This window comes from Scomber scombrus, chromosome 18 (genome assembly GCF_963691925.1).
Source record: "Scomber scombrus chromosome 18, fScoSco1.1, whole genome shotgun sequence".
NCBI classification, from domain to species: Eukaryota; Metazoa; Chordata; class Actinopteri; order Scombriformes; family Scombridae; genus Scomber; species Scomber scombrus.
The window spans coordinates 23,898,299-23,913,905 of NC_084987.1; the positions used below are offsets into that span (position 1 = coordinate 23,898,299).

The 15,607-nt window shown below is 42.1% G+C and overlaps 2 protein-coding genes across 2 annotated transcripts; one reads left to right on the forward strand and one right to left on the reverse strand.

Annotated features, from left to right (window-relative positions):
* Positions 1-4,079: 4,079 nt before the first annotated feature.
* LOC134000106 (cyclin-dependent kinase 5 activator 1-like) lies at positions 4,080-5,271 on the reverse strand. The gene is made up of 2 exons (XM_062439418.1): positions 4,756-5,271; positions 4,080-4,571 (listed from the first exon to the last, which is right to left on the reverse strand). The coding sequence occupies exons 1-2, from the start codon at positions 5,269-5,271 to the stop codon at positions 4,080-4,082; spliced, it is 1,008 nt and encodes a 335-aa protein (XP_062295402.1).
* Positions 5,272-13,058: 7,787 nt separating this feature from the next.
* On the forward strand, positions 13,059-15,507 carry rpain (RPA interacting protein). Its single transcript, XM_062439430.1, has 7 exons — positions 13,059-13,257; positions 13,373-13,564; positions 13,957-14,029; positions 14,181-14,292; positions 14,435-14,498; positions 15,008-15,148; positions 15,385-15,507. The coding sequence occupies exons 1-7, from the start codon at positions 13,186-13,188 to the stop codon at positions 15,412-15,414; spliced, it is 684 nt and encodes a 227-aa protein (XP_062295414.1). The 5' UTR covers positions 13,059-13,185; the 3' UTR covers positions 15,415-15,507.
* The last annotated feature ends 100 nt before the right edge of the window (positions 15,508-15,607 follow it).

Here is a 15,607-nt window from a genome sequence, read left to right on the forward strand (position 1 = left end):
ACTATACCTCATTTTTAGTTAACACCTGTTCTCCCTCAAAAAATCGACCTGAGGACAACAGGAGGGTTAACCTGTGTGTTTACCTACTCTAACATAAACTGCAAATGTTAGCATGTCCATCTAACTAGTTTACTACCAACAGTAATAACTCAAGGAGCTCATTGATCAGTTTGTGGTGTTACAAGTTCCGTAAAGACAAAAAGGACCATTCCTGACTCACACATCCACTGTGAAGTATGTCTTCAGTGGAAGGCAGCCTAAGGCCTAAAAAACAGAGTTTAAGCTAACATTAGCACTCTAAATTGGATTCGGGGAGGTTGACACTCCAGCAAGACCAGCATTGAGTTTGCCAAACACTATAGTTAGACCTCATCCTAAAAGCCTCTTTTTTTGACAGAGATCAAGGACCCACTTTTTTAGCAAATGGTCAATTAAACCTTAATCATTACTATTCCTCTAAATGTGTGTGGTATTCAATTCTTAGCTTTGTAGGAAATGTGTACTGTATTGTAGATGACTGTAACCTTTCACCTCACCTAGCTTATCTTCTCAGTTTGAACTTGTCCACCAAACCTACTCCTTACAATTTGGATAATCGAGGTCAACAAATTAAGAGAAAAAAATCAACAGTTGTCTTGGAATCACCATTCAGAGAAATGCTACTTGTCAGCCGTTCAACCCATCAGAAACAGCTAGGAGGAAGGACATGTAAACAAGCTGGTTTTCCATGGATTCATTCTTCATGTGCATATTTGTCTCATGAGGTCTGGCTCTGGATCAAGGCTACATTTTTTTTTGTTATACAGCATGGTACCTACTGCAGCCCAGTCAGTTATCATCTGAACACAAAAACACAATTACAGTTAAAACATCACCTGCATCGTGGAGACACCCGGTCTGGAAACAGACGTAGCATTCTTTTATGTTAATAAGGTTTTAAATGGTTTTTATGTGAAAAGGGAACATCATTTTTGTGTTTTTAATCATATCAGAGAACAGGTCAAATTTTTTCCCCCAGAAATGATAAAGTCACTAACAGAATGCTGAATGCTCCCAGCTTTGGTTGAGCCCAATTTTGGCTTACATCTTGCAAAGTGACACATAAAACTGTATTAAAATCACAAGCGTTTCCATTTTGACACCACATCCTTGCTTTATATCAACAAACTCCTTCTTTTCTGCTTTACATCTTTGATACATGATGCAGAGACATTGTGAAAAAGCATATTCATGAAATTCCTTTATAGTCTGTCTTGTTCAGCAGTCCCAGACTTTCAATTGGCTCATGTTCTGTGTTTTTGTTGTATGAAATAATGAGTCTTTAGAATGATATGGCACAAGATATCTGCCCTGTTTGAGAGAGCAGAGCTTTTCCAAAGTCGAGGACAGTTTATTGGCTACGGTTAGACTTAGTGATGTGACATCAACAAGGCAAGGAATCTCTCCAGAGGGGGAACACGGGGAGCATCTGTATCTCCTTTCATCAGAAAAAGTGTCATTCTGGCACAGGTTACTCCTTACAACAGTACTTAAAGGGGCACTCCACCAATTTTACGTTTAGTTTACTGGCCACGAGGAGTACTACTTGTGAGGACAGTTGTTTAATGTTTAATGTTGCCTTGAAGGAAGTCTTAATAAAACAATAATTTTATGAAGACTTTTATTAGCTCCATCTCTGACATAACTACTTTCTAAATGGGAAATTGTTTATTCTGGGAGGGGTCTTTTGGGCCACCTCAGCACCATGGAACCAAGAACAGTGGAAATCCCCTAAAACAAATGAAGGAGCAATGCCTGTATTGATGTATATGCAGCATAGGCAGGGACATAACTACCCTTTCACACATGTCCGTCCTTGGAGAACCCTTGTGCCAAGTCTCCATGATGTCACATCAAGAAGTCTAGCTTTCAGCAGATCGGCGTGGCGACCGCTCAGTCTCTTCTGTAACGTGTGGTGCGGTGTGCCCAACACAAAGCAGCATGCTAGGAAACCTATAGAAGCACACATGCATGTCAAACAACTCAGTGAATAAGTAAGCCATCAGGTCAGCGACCATAGAGTCTCTAAATATGGGGACGACTGGACTTGACCACACCAGACAGAACAGGACCGGTTCAAATCAGACTGGAGGGAACAGAGAGAGAGAGAGAAAATCTTTGTTGTTTTAGTTTGTTCGGGTTGCTGCGGAGAGTGATGAACAGGCTGAAGGGGGGGGAGGGGAGGAGGAGGAGGAGGGGGGTAGGGAGGGGGCGCACACTTCAAACAGTGTAGTCCGTCGAGCCTTGTTGGCGACGGCGGCATCAAAGCGTTCAGTTTTGGAAGGAAAGTCACGTCAACTTTTGAACACTTGTAGCGTCTGATCCTGCTCCCGCCCGCGCACACCTGGGATATCATCACATTTTCTTTCATTCTGTCGTGTGGTGTAACCATTGGTTGGGAACGATCACATGATCTGTCCACCACAACCTAGCTCCATCAATCATTCACACAGTATGATGCACACAACATGAGTGCAGTATTTGAAAACAGAAAACTCTCTATCGTCTTTTTCTTTCATGCATACTTTTCTTTCTTTCTTTCTTTCTTTCTTTCTTTCTTTCTTTCTTTCTTTCTTTCTTTCTTTCTTTCTTTCTTTCTTTCTTTCAATAAAACATTTTCCTGCGGTCATTCAGGACAGCACCAATATGGACTGCAGGAGAAAGTGCAAGGGAACAGGAAGGAATGATATAAATTCCCATGTAAAATATGCCCTGGAGGGGTCAGTATTGCATTTTCCCATGGTTTTGTAAATGTAAACAGCTTACAGTAGGGCTTGTTTAACGATTATTAATCTGCGCCCACTGGATTAGTATTTCATACTCTTAAAATTGATCACAGATTTGACTCGATAAACCCAAATGTTCCCTTTAAAATACAGTACTTTATGTGATGGATGAATTAACCCACCACAGCACAATTACATCAAATAGGGATGTAAATTTGTCAGTCAGACTAGTTGTGTTGTGGTTGAGTCGATCTCATCCATACAGTGATTTGATCATATTCAGAGTTTCAACAGTGGGCCTCACAGCCAGAGTTGGAGAGTGCAATAAGCTCGGGCAGGACAATAGGAATAAGGTAAAGTGGAGTTGGCAATAAGCAGGTGGTCATGTGCAAGGACATATGAAGTGACCTCATGCAACGTGGTTCTAGTTTTTCAATACTCTGACATTTCTCTATAGCGAAAATGCCCAGATACTATCACACAATATCTCCTTTGTATCAATATCCTGTAGCTTTATATTTATAATATTCACCCCTAATTATGTTACTCTGTGTTGTCTGGCGTTTCTAACCTCTATCAATCTTTTCAAAAGACAGAAAAACACTTGCTACTTCACCAGGAATATCAGATTTCATTTCTTATCTCACTGAAACAAGGTAGAGGTCAGACCGATGCGTGTCTCTTAGCCTGAGGCAAAAGATAAAAATGATACATATGTCTTCCTCACAGCCTGTTAATGTCAAATCAGTAACCCTGCTGGCATTTGATAAAACCGCTTTGCTTGTCTCTGTTGTCAGTAACATTGTTCTTGAAAAACGAATGATCATATCTTTGCCTTAAAGCTTGTTATTGTCACATTCTGAGCCAAGCAACTGGGACGTTGGATACCAACAAGTAGCCTATCAGTCCTGAGAATCTAATCAGATCCAATTGGGTCAAACAATGTATCGGATAGTGCAGCCAGCACCACAGCAACCGTGATTTTATCTGCTTTGTGGTGGTAAAACTGCCCTGTTGGCCAATTGCTGCGTTCAGACGAGACACTCCAGACCAATTAATCCTTCTGTCTGAAAGCCTGCAAGCATTTAGGTGCCTCATTACCCAACTCAAATGGTATAAATGCCATCTCTGAAGCTCTTTGTTCTGGGTTACAAACAGGAAATTTGGTTAATCATAGACCAGTAGAGACGCCAGACAACAGCACTGCTCCAAGGTAGCGCTATCATTCTCAACATTAGTCCACCTGTCCTCAGCCGATTAAACCCATCAATCTTCCCACCCATCTATCCTTCCTTCCCCCCTCCCAGGTCCCTCTTATCGATCGAGACCTATAAAGAGTTTGGTCTTCTCCTCCTCTTTCTTGCTCTCATTCTTCAGGTCAGCAAACACCTGGGTGAAGTAGTGCGGGTCGGTGTTGATCTGGAGCATCTTGCCGCTCATGCGGTTGATGATCTCCAGGCAGCGGTCCCAGAAGGCTTCCTTCTCCGCCTCGACCAGGAAGGGCTTCAGCGGGTAGGAGATCTCATTGCCCATGTAGGAGTAGGAGAGGTAGAGGCAGGTGAGCAGCGAGGCCTGCAGCTCACGCTCAGAGGCCACCTCAGAGGAGACCACGTCGCGGCACAGCATGTAGAGGAAGACCACGTTGGCCGGAGTGATAAAGCCCTGATCCTGCCAGCCCTGTAGGAGGAGAGAGCGGTCTACGCTGCGGAGCCACAGCACCGGATCCGTTGGGGATAGACGCTTCAGTCTGTAACACCGACGGCACAGGAACTCGCCCAGGCTGCGCATCAGTTCGCTGGTGGAGGCCTGGGTTGAGGAAAGGGCATGAAGGGGTCAACAAAGAAGAGGGAGAAAGAAAGAGATAAAAGAGAAGGTAAGAAAGAGGATCGGGGAAGAGACGAAGCAATGAAAATGACCAGCTAGAGATGACAGAATGCAGAATTTAATGACAATTTATCTCTCTATCCAATAAGAAAACGTGAGGGGTTACCTGGACAATGACACGTTTTGGCGTGCCAGCTGCAATAGATGGCTGGATACCGGAGCCTGTGAGGGAATTCTTTTTGGCAGCAACAGTAGCTACGTTAACCAGGGTCTTGGAGATGGGCAGGTGGGAGGAGGTAGTGGTGGTGGTGGCCGAAGGGTCCTGGTTGGATGAGTAAGATGAAAGGTTTGCACAGGACTGAGACTTCTTCAGCTTTAGGCTGTTGGAGGCTGAATTGGTGGTGGCAACGGCATGGCCATCCGGCGAGCTCCCTTTCCCACCATCCCCACTGTCCGACTGCAGCTTCTTGGAGCCCTTCCTTTTCGCAGATGCAGCCACAATGCGCTTCCATGGCAGCACACTGATGATAGAGGGGCGTTTGAGGGATTTTGCAGTGGCGGCGGAAGCATCCTTGGCGTTCTTGCTGTTCTGGACTGCTGTGTAGTGGCCTACTGTGGCTGGGCCATCCTCAAATAGCGCTGCCTTACGGTAACTAGGGGACAGTGACAGCACAGTACCCATGGTGCCTGGAGAGGTTAGCAGAGGGACACAGGAAGGGTGGAGTGGGGAGCAGTGTGGGAAAGGCTCTTTGATTGGTCAAGACAAAGAGCTTTGAGAGGACCAAAGTGTGTCACTTCTGGATGACGTTGAACCTGTGAGCAAAGAACAAGAAGGAGTAGCAATATTCTCCATTATATGTTGTAAACAATGCAGAATTAACTAAATAATAACAAACACATTATTTACATCCAAATACAGTGTGGATTTAATGGCCTAGCCCATTCCAATGTTTTTACTGTTGCCATGACAACTGTATAAAACCCCCATTCCCTTAGGAAAAGCGGACCTTGAACAACAATTGTTGATGAGTTACAGTTGTCAAGGTCAAAAATTAACTGTTAAACTGTTTTTTTTCTTGTTTTTGTAAATAATGAACAAGGAGAAAACTTATCAAAGTCCACTTACTAGCTTTTTCTCAGCTTTCAAGTTCATCTCATAGTCTACCTGAACAGATGGAGTTTGCTCAGTTGTCATGGAGATATATGCCACAATAACTACTTCCACATTACCGTCACTGTCCTCCAGGTTCCTTGACAACTAAGCAAACTCCTTTTCCTCAATGAATACCATGAGATGTGGCTGAAAGGTCCAGAAAAACTAGAAAGTAGACCTCCATTTAAGATTTTCTTTGTGTGTTTTTTTTAGTCAGGGTCAAGAATAACCTCAAGATTTCCTAAGGTAACTGATTGATATAATTTACATTTACATTTACCTCTGATTAAATATTAATTGACAGAACATTTTTCTAGCTGGGAACTTAACCAGAAATTCTATACGTACATAATTTGATGGCATTCCTTCACAGTAGGCTAATAATGTGTGTAGTAATGTGGGTCCATTGGACACATAAAAGAGTCTCCTGGTTTATTTTCCTGTCACAGAAAATGAGTGTCCCTGGATATAAAGGAACCCCAGCAACCATGAACCAAATTTCCATTCGGTTTTAGTCCTAATTTTTGTAATTAAATCATGTCTGTACTTCTCTCGACATAAAGCATAGCATACATGATGCATCTTCTCTCATCATACCGCAGGCCTGGCCGCTCCAGCGTTCATCAGTATTATATAAGGAGCAAGATAAGGCCACAGAGGCATGAGAAAGAAATGTGCGCAAGCATCCATCTTAGCTTCAAAATGGAAGCCTTGAAAACAGCCCCCCACCACCACCACCCCTCCAACACAAGGCATCTTCAGAAACAACAACTGATGCTCTCATACATACACAACCATAATATAATAAATATGATCCTATCTTTAATGGTTGTTTGAGCCATTTTTGCGCAACATAGACCATCTAAATATGGAAAACAAGAGCTTCACTCTCTCTCACACACACACACCTGTACATTAACTGTTGATGTGTGTTTATTGTTGACTGTTGAGCATGTACAGTAGGATTAGGCGATTTGGGCCTGCTCTCTATGCTGTTTTCATTTCATCATTTGCAAAGCTGTTGACACATAAAACAAAAAAACAAGTCCTACCTTTGAATTACTCGGCTCTTCTTGAGAAATCCATGTATCACACCTTGACCCTCCTTTGCTGCTGGGCAAATGTGGTCAAAATGTGACTGCTTCCCACCCCTTTTTTGCTCGGTTTCCACACACCGCGGCCGCCAACGCAAGCTGCCCGGGTTCCAGGGAGTGAAAAACGGCTGCCGATGTAAACCCCCAGCGTTACAGGCCGACAGGTTTGACTCGTCCCGATGGACTTCTGCCTTTAAAAAAAATATCTCAAATCATTTATAAAAAGTCCCTCGCTCTTCGATGGGAAAGCAGGTGCGAGATGTGTTTCACTCCTTGGCTCACTGCGAGTTGATGGAAGGTGTCTCCCATTGAGAACCGAAAATCTATACGGTCACGGTTATTAATGTCCCGCTATGATGCTCACAGCTTGGACAAACCTGCCTCTAACATAAATGAAACATATCGGTTAAAAGAAAAAAGATACCGAATTCAACACAAAGGAGGAAAATTCCAAAAGAGAGAGATAGAGAGAGGAAAAAATGGCCACTATGAGTTCCAAAAATAGAGAGCAGCTTAGTCCCTATGCAAACCTGCGAGAGAGAGAGAGAGAGAGAGAGAGAGAGAGAGAGAGAGAGAGAGAGAGAGAGAGAGAGAGAGAGAGAGAGAGAGAGGGAGACCCGTTGCTTTGATGCGGGCATCTGCAGTTATTCGGGTTGGATGTGGGAGCGAAAGGACGCCTTCTGATTGGCTGCTGTCGGGATGCTGCTGCTGCTGCCGGCCGTCGCTGTCGCATCCGCGCCGCTGAAACCATTGGCCGCCGACAGACTCCAGCCTATCGGAGACAGAGTTCGCTGTCCGAGGTGCTGAACAAGCCGACCAGATGTGTCAAAGCTGCTGCTGCTGTGGAGGAGGAGGAGGAGGAGGAGGAGGAGGAGGAGGAGGAGGAAGCTGGCTGCTGAAAACCAGCACAGAGGATTTTGTGAATCAGTCTGAGTAGGCCAAACCCCTGTGGGTGTTAAATCCGTCTGCAGACAAAATGTGTTGAGCTGCTGTCCTATTGTTACAGCTGTGTTTTACCATATTGTCATTCATGATCTGTGTACAAAGTGAAGAATAACCAAGGTTACAAGGTTACTACATATTTTCAGTTTGTAGTCGAAGGACCCAATTGCAATCTCGTAAGTCATAAGTGCATCAAGAGGAATATTTATATGCATTAACTTATTCAACAGACTAAAAAATAGTTATTTCTCTCTTTCTGAAATGCATTATTTGTATTTTGTTGCTTGGTTGATTGCTGGGTTAGGGTCATTTTTAACACCACAAGCTAATCAAATTTAACATGTTCTACCCAATTTGGTGTCTTGTCTAAATAACTCTCTAAATCTGTAGAGATGAACCAATCATAAATATTGGGGGGGTTGGGGAAGAATCGGAGAACATAAAGTAACATAATTTCACCAGTCAATAAATTTATAGACATTAATCTTAACTGGGCAAATGTACAAAGTCTGGATTGCTTTAGAAAACTTACAATCCATCTATGCTTTGGGGTTTAAAGGCAATCAGATATCTACTAATCCAATCAAAGGCCCTTTGAATGTCAGCCAAAGATGCAATAGTGATTTGCCTTTGTCATCACAGAATAGTTGATGTAAAATGTTCATGAACAATATATTATATCATTTCTATATTCAAACTTCCTAAATAGCCTGTTGTTTAGTGTTTCAGAATACATGTTTTACTGTAGGCTGCACAAAGAAGACAGATGGCCCTATAATTACGGGGTATTTGGTTCTGTTAAGATTGTCAAGATTCAAGATTCAAGACATATTTATGATTATCATTTTACAACACAAGGCTGTATAACAAAATGCAGTTTGTAGTCTGTTTATGCTACTCACAAAAACAGAAATTATATGAATGGATTCATAACTCATAAGTCATAAAAATAAAACTATCGTTATGTTGGAATGTGGATGATGAATTGAGGATTCTCACAGCTGCTCTGTAGTCTGGTGGATATTCAAAATGTGTGAAGACGAGGACAGTGGAGATGGCATCCTCTGTGGCTCTATCCAGACTGGCTGGAATGTTGTCTTTGATGTGAGGGAGAACCAGTTTTTCAAAGCACTTCATCAGAGTGGGGTGAGTGCCACAGTGCAGTAATAATTTACACTTTACAGACTTTTTAAGTACAGGAATGATGGTAGCTGTCTTGAAGCAGGGGGGAACACTCTTCAGTGACAGTAATATGTTAAAAATGTCAGTATTAACATGAATTGGAACAGGATTTTAATACACAAACAAGGGGTGTTATCAGGCCCAGCAGCTTTACTCATATTCACTCTCTGCAAGATTATTCTCACATCCGCTGTAGATACAGGTCCCCTGGAGGCAGAGTAGACTTTACAGCTGATTCTTTGTTGGGGAGTTAAGCTCATCTGGCAACACATCTGGCACTGTGGCCTCACACATTATGGGAGTACTCCTGCTTTTGTACCCTGTGATGGATTGCCTGCCACATATCTTTAGTGTTGTTGGTGTTGAAGTCTCTTCAGTCTCTGCTGCTTCGCCTCCTTGATGCCAGCTTTCAGTCCTGTTGTTCTTCATCACCTGACTGGGGGATGATCACATCACATCATCTGCATATTTGCGTGTATGAAGTCAATGTTCGTGTATATTCCTCTAGATAGATGTTGTTCTCCTAGGTGGCAGCATCTCTGAACATGTGCCAGTCTGTGCACACTCCTGCAGAGCTGCTGTAGCTTCATCTGTCCACAATTTAAAAGTTTTCACTGATAGTTTGACCCTTTTTTATCAGCTAAAAGTAAGTAGGGAGGAGATACAGGGAAATATGGTCTGATAGATCAATATGGGTGTAAGGAACGGCTTTGTAGCTGCCAGGAATGTTCATATAAGTACTACTTCCCCTGGTGGGCATGTGGACAGTTCTGAGGCATGTTGCTACTATAAAAATACCATTCAAGTGGAGACAGTGTTCATTTGGTAGACATGCAACTCATACATTCAAATGGTGCTTGAATGGTGATATTAGTTAACAGCAGGTATTTCAATCTTCCTTATAATTAACCACAGACACATAAAACTCTGTGTCTCTCTCAATCAGTACATGCACGTCAGACTAGTCTGGGCTAGTCTGGTCTAGAACTGGTGGAGTAACCCAGGTATTTAACCTCTGTGGAGGTGTTCACAAAAGCCACTTGAGTGGTCGTTAGTGCCCCAAGGTGTGGCTTAGGTGATGCTCCCTACGACGGTCGTTGGAGTCATGTGAGGCCACTCCTGAGTGACAGTCGTTAGAGTCGTTGGACGGCAAGTAGTTATACTACTAGTCCAGTTGCTCTCGATTCATTTTCCCAGAGATACCTATGACCTGGATGAATGAGAATATTCACAGACATAAAACTCTGTGAGTCTCTCTACATTGTCTCTCCAGATGAAACTCATTGTACTACCCAGTGTGTCATCCAGCCTCCAGAGGACCACCTGCTATCTAATGGCACTAACCCCATAAGCACGACTCCATAAAATCACTATGTAGGCTGCTAGAGCCAGAAGGTGAATTTATCTGAATGGCTTTCTTCCCAAATAGAGCTCTACCCACGGTAAAAGGAGGGCACTGAGTTGGAGGACTGCAGGGATTTGTAAAGCCTCTTAAAGAGGATGCCGCATCTGAATGTGGAAAAGAGGAATAATAGCTCTGAGATCTGCATGATTTATCACAGTCAGTCACCTGCTTGTTGGCTGTATGCTGTATGTTTATTGATTTTCAATTTTTTCCAGTGATGCATCCAACGAAACAAAGAGCAAAATGAAACTGCACAGCACAGAAAAGGCATATAACACCTCTGATCTCTGTTTAAAATCTTTAACAAAGAGAACCAAGATGTGGGTGCATTTGTACTGCAGAATTTTCACACTTAATTGTAAGAGGTTGGACATCATGTTTGAGCTTATAATAATAATAATTTTGTTTTGCTTGCTGAAAAGACATCTGGTCTGTTTGAGACTGAGCGGAGATTGTTTATGGGCTGATTACTGTATTACTGGAATATAGTTCCATGTTGTGTGACACAGACTGGATTGGCAAAGCAGACAACTGAGTCCCTGCCCTTGGCTTTATGAGTGGGAATTTGATTTATTTGATTACCTTGTGCAGTACCTGTTCAAAACAGAATGGGCCAACTTTCTCAAGAGCCACATACATAAGCCTATGTATCAATTGACACACGCATAAATTCAAACACTAAGATATCAATAAATTAAATGGTTTTGTACCAGACAGAAAACTTCACCTGTGAGACTTAACTGAGTTTGAAATGTAGAAGCAGTTTACGGCTGTTGTGCTGCCAATCAAATGTATCTGCGCTACTATTGGATTTTTTTACTGCCTCCGCCTCTGCTCTTTTCTCCTGTGTGCGCTTTTGCTTCTTTCGTGGGTAGCTTAACTGAGTGGGGAGCGTGCCTTAGTTTTACTCAGCAAGTCAGAGCCCAAAATACCCGCCCTGCTGCGATGTGCATGTGTTTATATCAAACATCAACCACTACACTGGGACACAGAGCTGAGCAAGACTATTCACTTGTTTATTCATATGAAACGTGCCACATGTCCAAATGCACCATATTTGACACTGCAAGCCCTTTGGTCCCCAGCAATGCACCTGTCAAGTGTGAAGTCCTTCAGATGAATGAATTTTGGGATATCCGAAGGACATACATACATACATACATACATACATACATACATACATACATACATACATACATACATACAGACAGACAGACAGACAGACAGACAGACAGACAGACAGACAGACAGACAGACAGACAGACAGACAGACAAGAACCACAGTGTCTGTTCAAAACGCCATTCAAAATTCTGCCATTGCAACCCAAAAATTAGATCTTATTACATGAGGTTATTTCTTAAAATGTGTGCAATGATTCTACAATGAGTACATTTCTCCTTTACAACCAGATTACAGAACACTTCGGAGCAGTTACACAGAAGTAACAAAGAAATCGTTGGTTCTGGAAACCACCAAAAAAGTGTTGAGATAATTGTTCATAGCTGCTCACTAATTATAGAGCCGAACCTCTGCATCCATCTACAGTCTCTGACAGTAACCTGCAGTGGTTGCTTCCAAACCTGAAGTTTATGGCAGACAGCTGCAGCATCAAACCCTGCCTTCATCTGAAGCCTCTGAAAATAACCTTTAGCTGCCGCCCCCACCTGCAGGTTCAGGTCTCCACATCCAGTCACTTCCAGCAACTTGCAGCCACCTCCAACTGCATTTTCTGGGTGACACCTGAGGGCTGAAACTCCACCTCCACATACAGCCTCTGTCAGCAACTGGCATGTTCTAGTAGACAGCTGTAACCCAAACCTGACAGTAACCTGCAGCTCTACCTGCAGGTTCTGGTAGATGGCTCTGACTCGAACCTCTGCCTCCATCTACAGCCTCTGCCAGCAACTTGTAGCTGCCACCTAAACATGCAGGTTATGGCAGATTTCAGTGATCCACACCTCTATCTCCACCTACAGCCTTCATGCAGCCACCTAGCCAGTAAAGAGACAGTGGCAGAGTGAAACTCTCCCACTAAGTAAAGCTTCTGCAAGTAACCTGTAGCCACTATCTCAACCTGCAGGTTCTGGTCTTTTCCTCAAAACTTGCCTGGTCAGAATGAGCTAATTTCTCAATTCCTAGAGAGAACAGTGCCTGTCGCCTAAATCGTCCCCATGTGAAGAACAAACATACAGACAGACAGAAAGAGATTTCTTGCTTCATAATTAGAATGCAGTTATCTGGGAAGATGCACCATCTAGGCAAAATGTTAAGTGAAAAGGTAAAAGCCTTGAGGCATTATGTGTCATTTAACTAACCTTGACGTCCTAAGATTTACTATAATCTCTAATCATTAAATGTATAAATAAAGTAAACATTGTATGCCCTTGTTTTCCTCATCTCTCGTAGCAACAGTGACAAACCAAAAAGAACAAAAAATAATTATACTTTTTTAAATTAACAAAAACATATTCAGAATTTCTAAAGCAATTTTCTTTCTGGCGTTGAAACTGCTTTCAAAGCTTCATCTAGTAAAATAAAATGTTGATAAAAATGAATACGTTTTTAGAGAATTTAGATATTGGTGGGACTTAGACTCATTTTCTGAATTCCTCTGCTTATCCATTTTTGCAGCGTTGAACTACAATACCCATCATGCAATCCGCGCCAGCGCACATGAACTTCCGGGGAACAGGGTTAAAAGCAAGCTGAATTGTTATGTTTTTGCGGTCTTCTCCAACTTGAGCTGGTTTCATTCAACAAGTCTCTGAGTGTGTATATATTATGTATCTTTATACTTGCTAGTAGCATTAGCACTACTAATGGACGCTCTGCACAGACACCGTTCACTTTATAAAGGGACGACTCCACCATGGAAAGAAAAATACCGAAAGGTGCCAAATGAAACGTTAACTCATCAGTTAGCTACTTAGCATGTCAGGACGCCGCTCATTGCTTTTTATTGTGGTTTTAATGTCACTGTTCTTGTTTCTCTCCTGTCTTCCACAGCGATGCGTCAGCAGGCTGAAAAACAGCCGATCCAAGCTGCTGGAGAGGTACCGAGAGATGGGAGAGAGCACGCAGCGCTGCGGCTCCGGGGCCTCCATTATAGTCCAGGAGGTGATGGAGGAGGAATGGACCGCGCTGCAGTCAGAACACCGGTCACTGCCTTCACTGTGGGGGCCAGAAGGCATGGCAGAGGTCGGCCTCTCTTCCCGTCTGTCCGTGGCTCTCGCTCCCAAACTCTCCATATCTTTTTCTTCTCTTCCTTGCTCTCCTTACTTCCTCCTCTCAGTCTCTTTCTGTCTTTCTCTGCCTCTCTTCATGTGTTACTGTCACCCAGGAAGTCAGGTGTCTGGTCCCTGATAGAGCCACCTTTACCTTCAAATTGTATTATACATATAAGAAAAACTTATAAATACTCAAAATAAATATCTTTGCATGTGAAACCAGCAAAAAGATCTACACTGTAATGTTGAGCTGCCTTTTAAAGAGCTTAACTGTCTGGTTTTTTTTTTTTTTTAGAAGACCTACAACAATGAACATTTGAGTGTGTTGAGTGATAAAGTGGAGGTCTGCTTTCGTTTAAACAGATGTTCAGTGTCATGAAGGAGTATGATGAGCTGGCCGTGCTCGAGGAAATCCAACAAGAGCTAATGTCTCAAGGTAACACATATCTCTGAGATTGCATATTTAAAACAAATGTCTACTGAAATAAATAGAAATGCCTATTATATCACACTTCCATATATGACATAGAGTGGTAGTTTCAGAAAGACATACCTGCTCATATGTGTATGTTTTTTTTTCCCTTCAGAAATGTCTATAATTGAAGAGTACGAGAAAAACCTGCTGTTTGAGCAGCAGTACATATCGTCTGTTGTGGAAGGGATGGAAGAGATGCATATCATTTGCCCCATATGTCACATGTGAGTCAACAAATGACTGTTAGAACATATGACATTGATATCTACTTACTGGTAACATGTTTTAAAACCAGTTTCAGTCATTTCCTTATGTTCCTCAAGTTGTAGAGGCCAATATATGAAATTCTTCTTGTGTCTCTTGCAGGAACAATTTGAATATCAACAGCTATTTCATCTCCTGCCCCTGTGGACTGTACATTAACACTAAGGTTTGTTAGTTAAAATGAGAGCTTTTATTTAAAAATCATAGGCATCATATAAACCTCAGCCAAAGTTATGAGAAGGTTGTGTTTTCTTCTTCAGTTTCTTCATTATCAAAGTGATCTAGTGATAGTTGTCTGAGCATAATGAGTCCAGAATAGCTTATTCGACTTAGTGTTATAATGTTCCAAAACTTGGAGCAGGATTATCACCCAAACAGGAGTAAGACAAACATGCTTTTTATATTCTTATATCTCTGAAACACTGACACTCTTCTCCATAAATTCATACAATTTAAAATGTTTTCATGAAAATTGTCCTGGAACATGTTTTGTCCAACTATTATGAAAATGTATGGATTTTTTTTAAACAAAGTATGGCATGCCAGGTTAAGACATGTCATTATTCTATCAAAAGCCTTTAAGTAAAGGAAGAGAAGACCAAGCGTGAAAGTTTAGGGTTTAACTGAGTGAGGGTTTTGGCAGAAATGGTGTAATACATATGACTTGTGTTTTAGAATCAGAACATCACACCCGACGTCCTGCGGCATCTTCTAGAGTCCAGGGTGTCGGAGCACATGGAGGACTGTCTCCACAACCCCGTTTTCTCTGTAGCTGCCAACACAGACAGCTCTCCCAACCTGATGATAAGCTGCCAGGTACAGACGGGTCACTGTAAAGTATTTTAAAGAAAAAAAATGTGTTTCAGGTGTTGGAAACCTGAAATGCAGAAGTTCCTGTCACAGAGGATTTGTTTTCAGCGTAAAATGAATCTGTATGCTGCACAGTAATAATAGCATCAGTTGTGACATCTGCAAAGTTCAGCTGTTGTCTAATATGTGTTATTAGTCTTGACGCATCTCTTCTTGTTTGTTGTTGTTTACTCTGCTTTCAGGTTTGTGACTACCTGTCCGTCATCCTATGACACAGATGCTATGACAGACCTGACTCGAGCTTGGATTTTAAGTTTCTTTTATGTGTTGTTCATATGTTCTATCAATAAAGATATTTTTATATATTTAATGTGTAAATGTTGTGTTTTTCTTGTACAGTTTGTTGCCTGCTCCTTAAATTCCATCATATAGACACACACATCAAAGATCAAGTTACTTAAATGG

What these genes read in the sequence shown, in the direction of transcription:
- LOC134000106 (XM_062439418.1), bottom strand. Translation starts at nt 5,271, where the DNA reads ATGGGTACTGTGCTGTCACTGTCCCCTAGTTACCGTAAGGCAGCGCTA. An exon ending in CAAAACGTGTCATTGTCCAG is followed by an intron (nt 4,572 to 4,755) that starts GTAACCCCTCAC and finishes TCCTCAACCCAG; the next exon opens with GCCTCCACCAGCGAACTGAT.
- rpain (XM_062439430.1), top strand. Translation starts at nt 13,186, where the DNA reads ATGGACGCTCTGCACAGACACCGTTCACTTTATAAAGGGACGACTCCA. An exon ending in ACAAGAGCTAATGTCTCAAG is followed by an intron (nt 14,030 to 14,180) that starts GTAACACATATC and finishes TTTTCCCTTCAG; the next exon opens with AAATGTCTATAATTGAAGAG. An exon ending in ATTTGCCCCATATGTCACAT is followed by an intron (nt 14,293 to 14,434) that starts GTGAGTCAACAA and finishes TGTCTCTTGCAG; the next exon opens with GAACAATTTGAATATCAACA.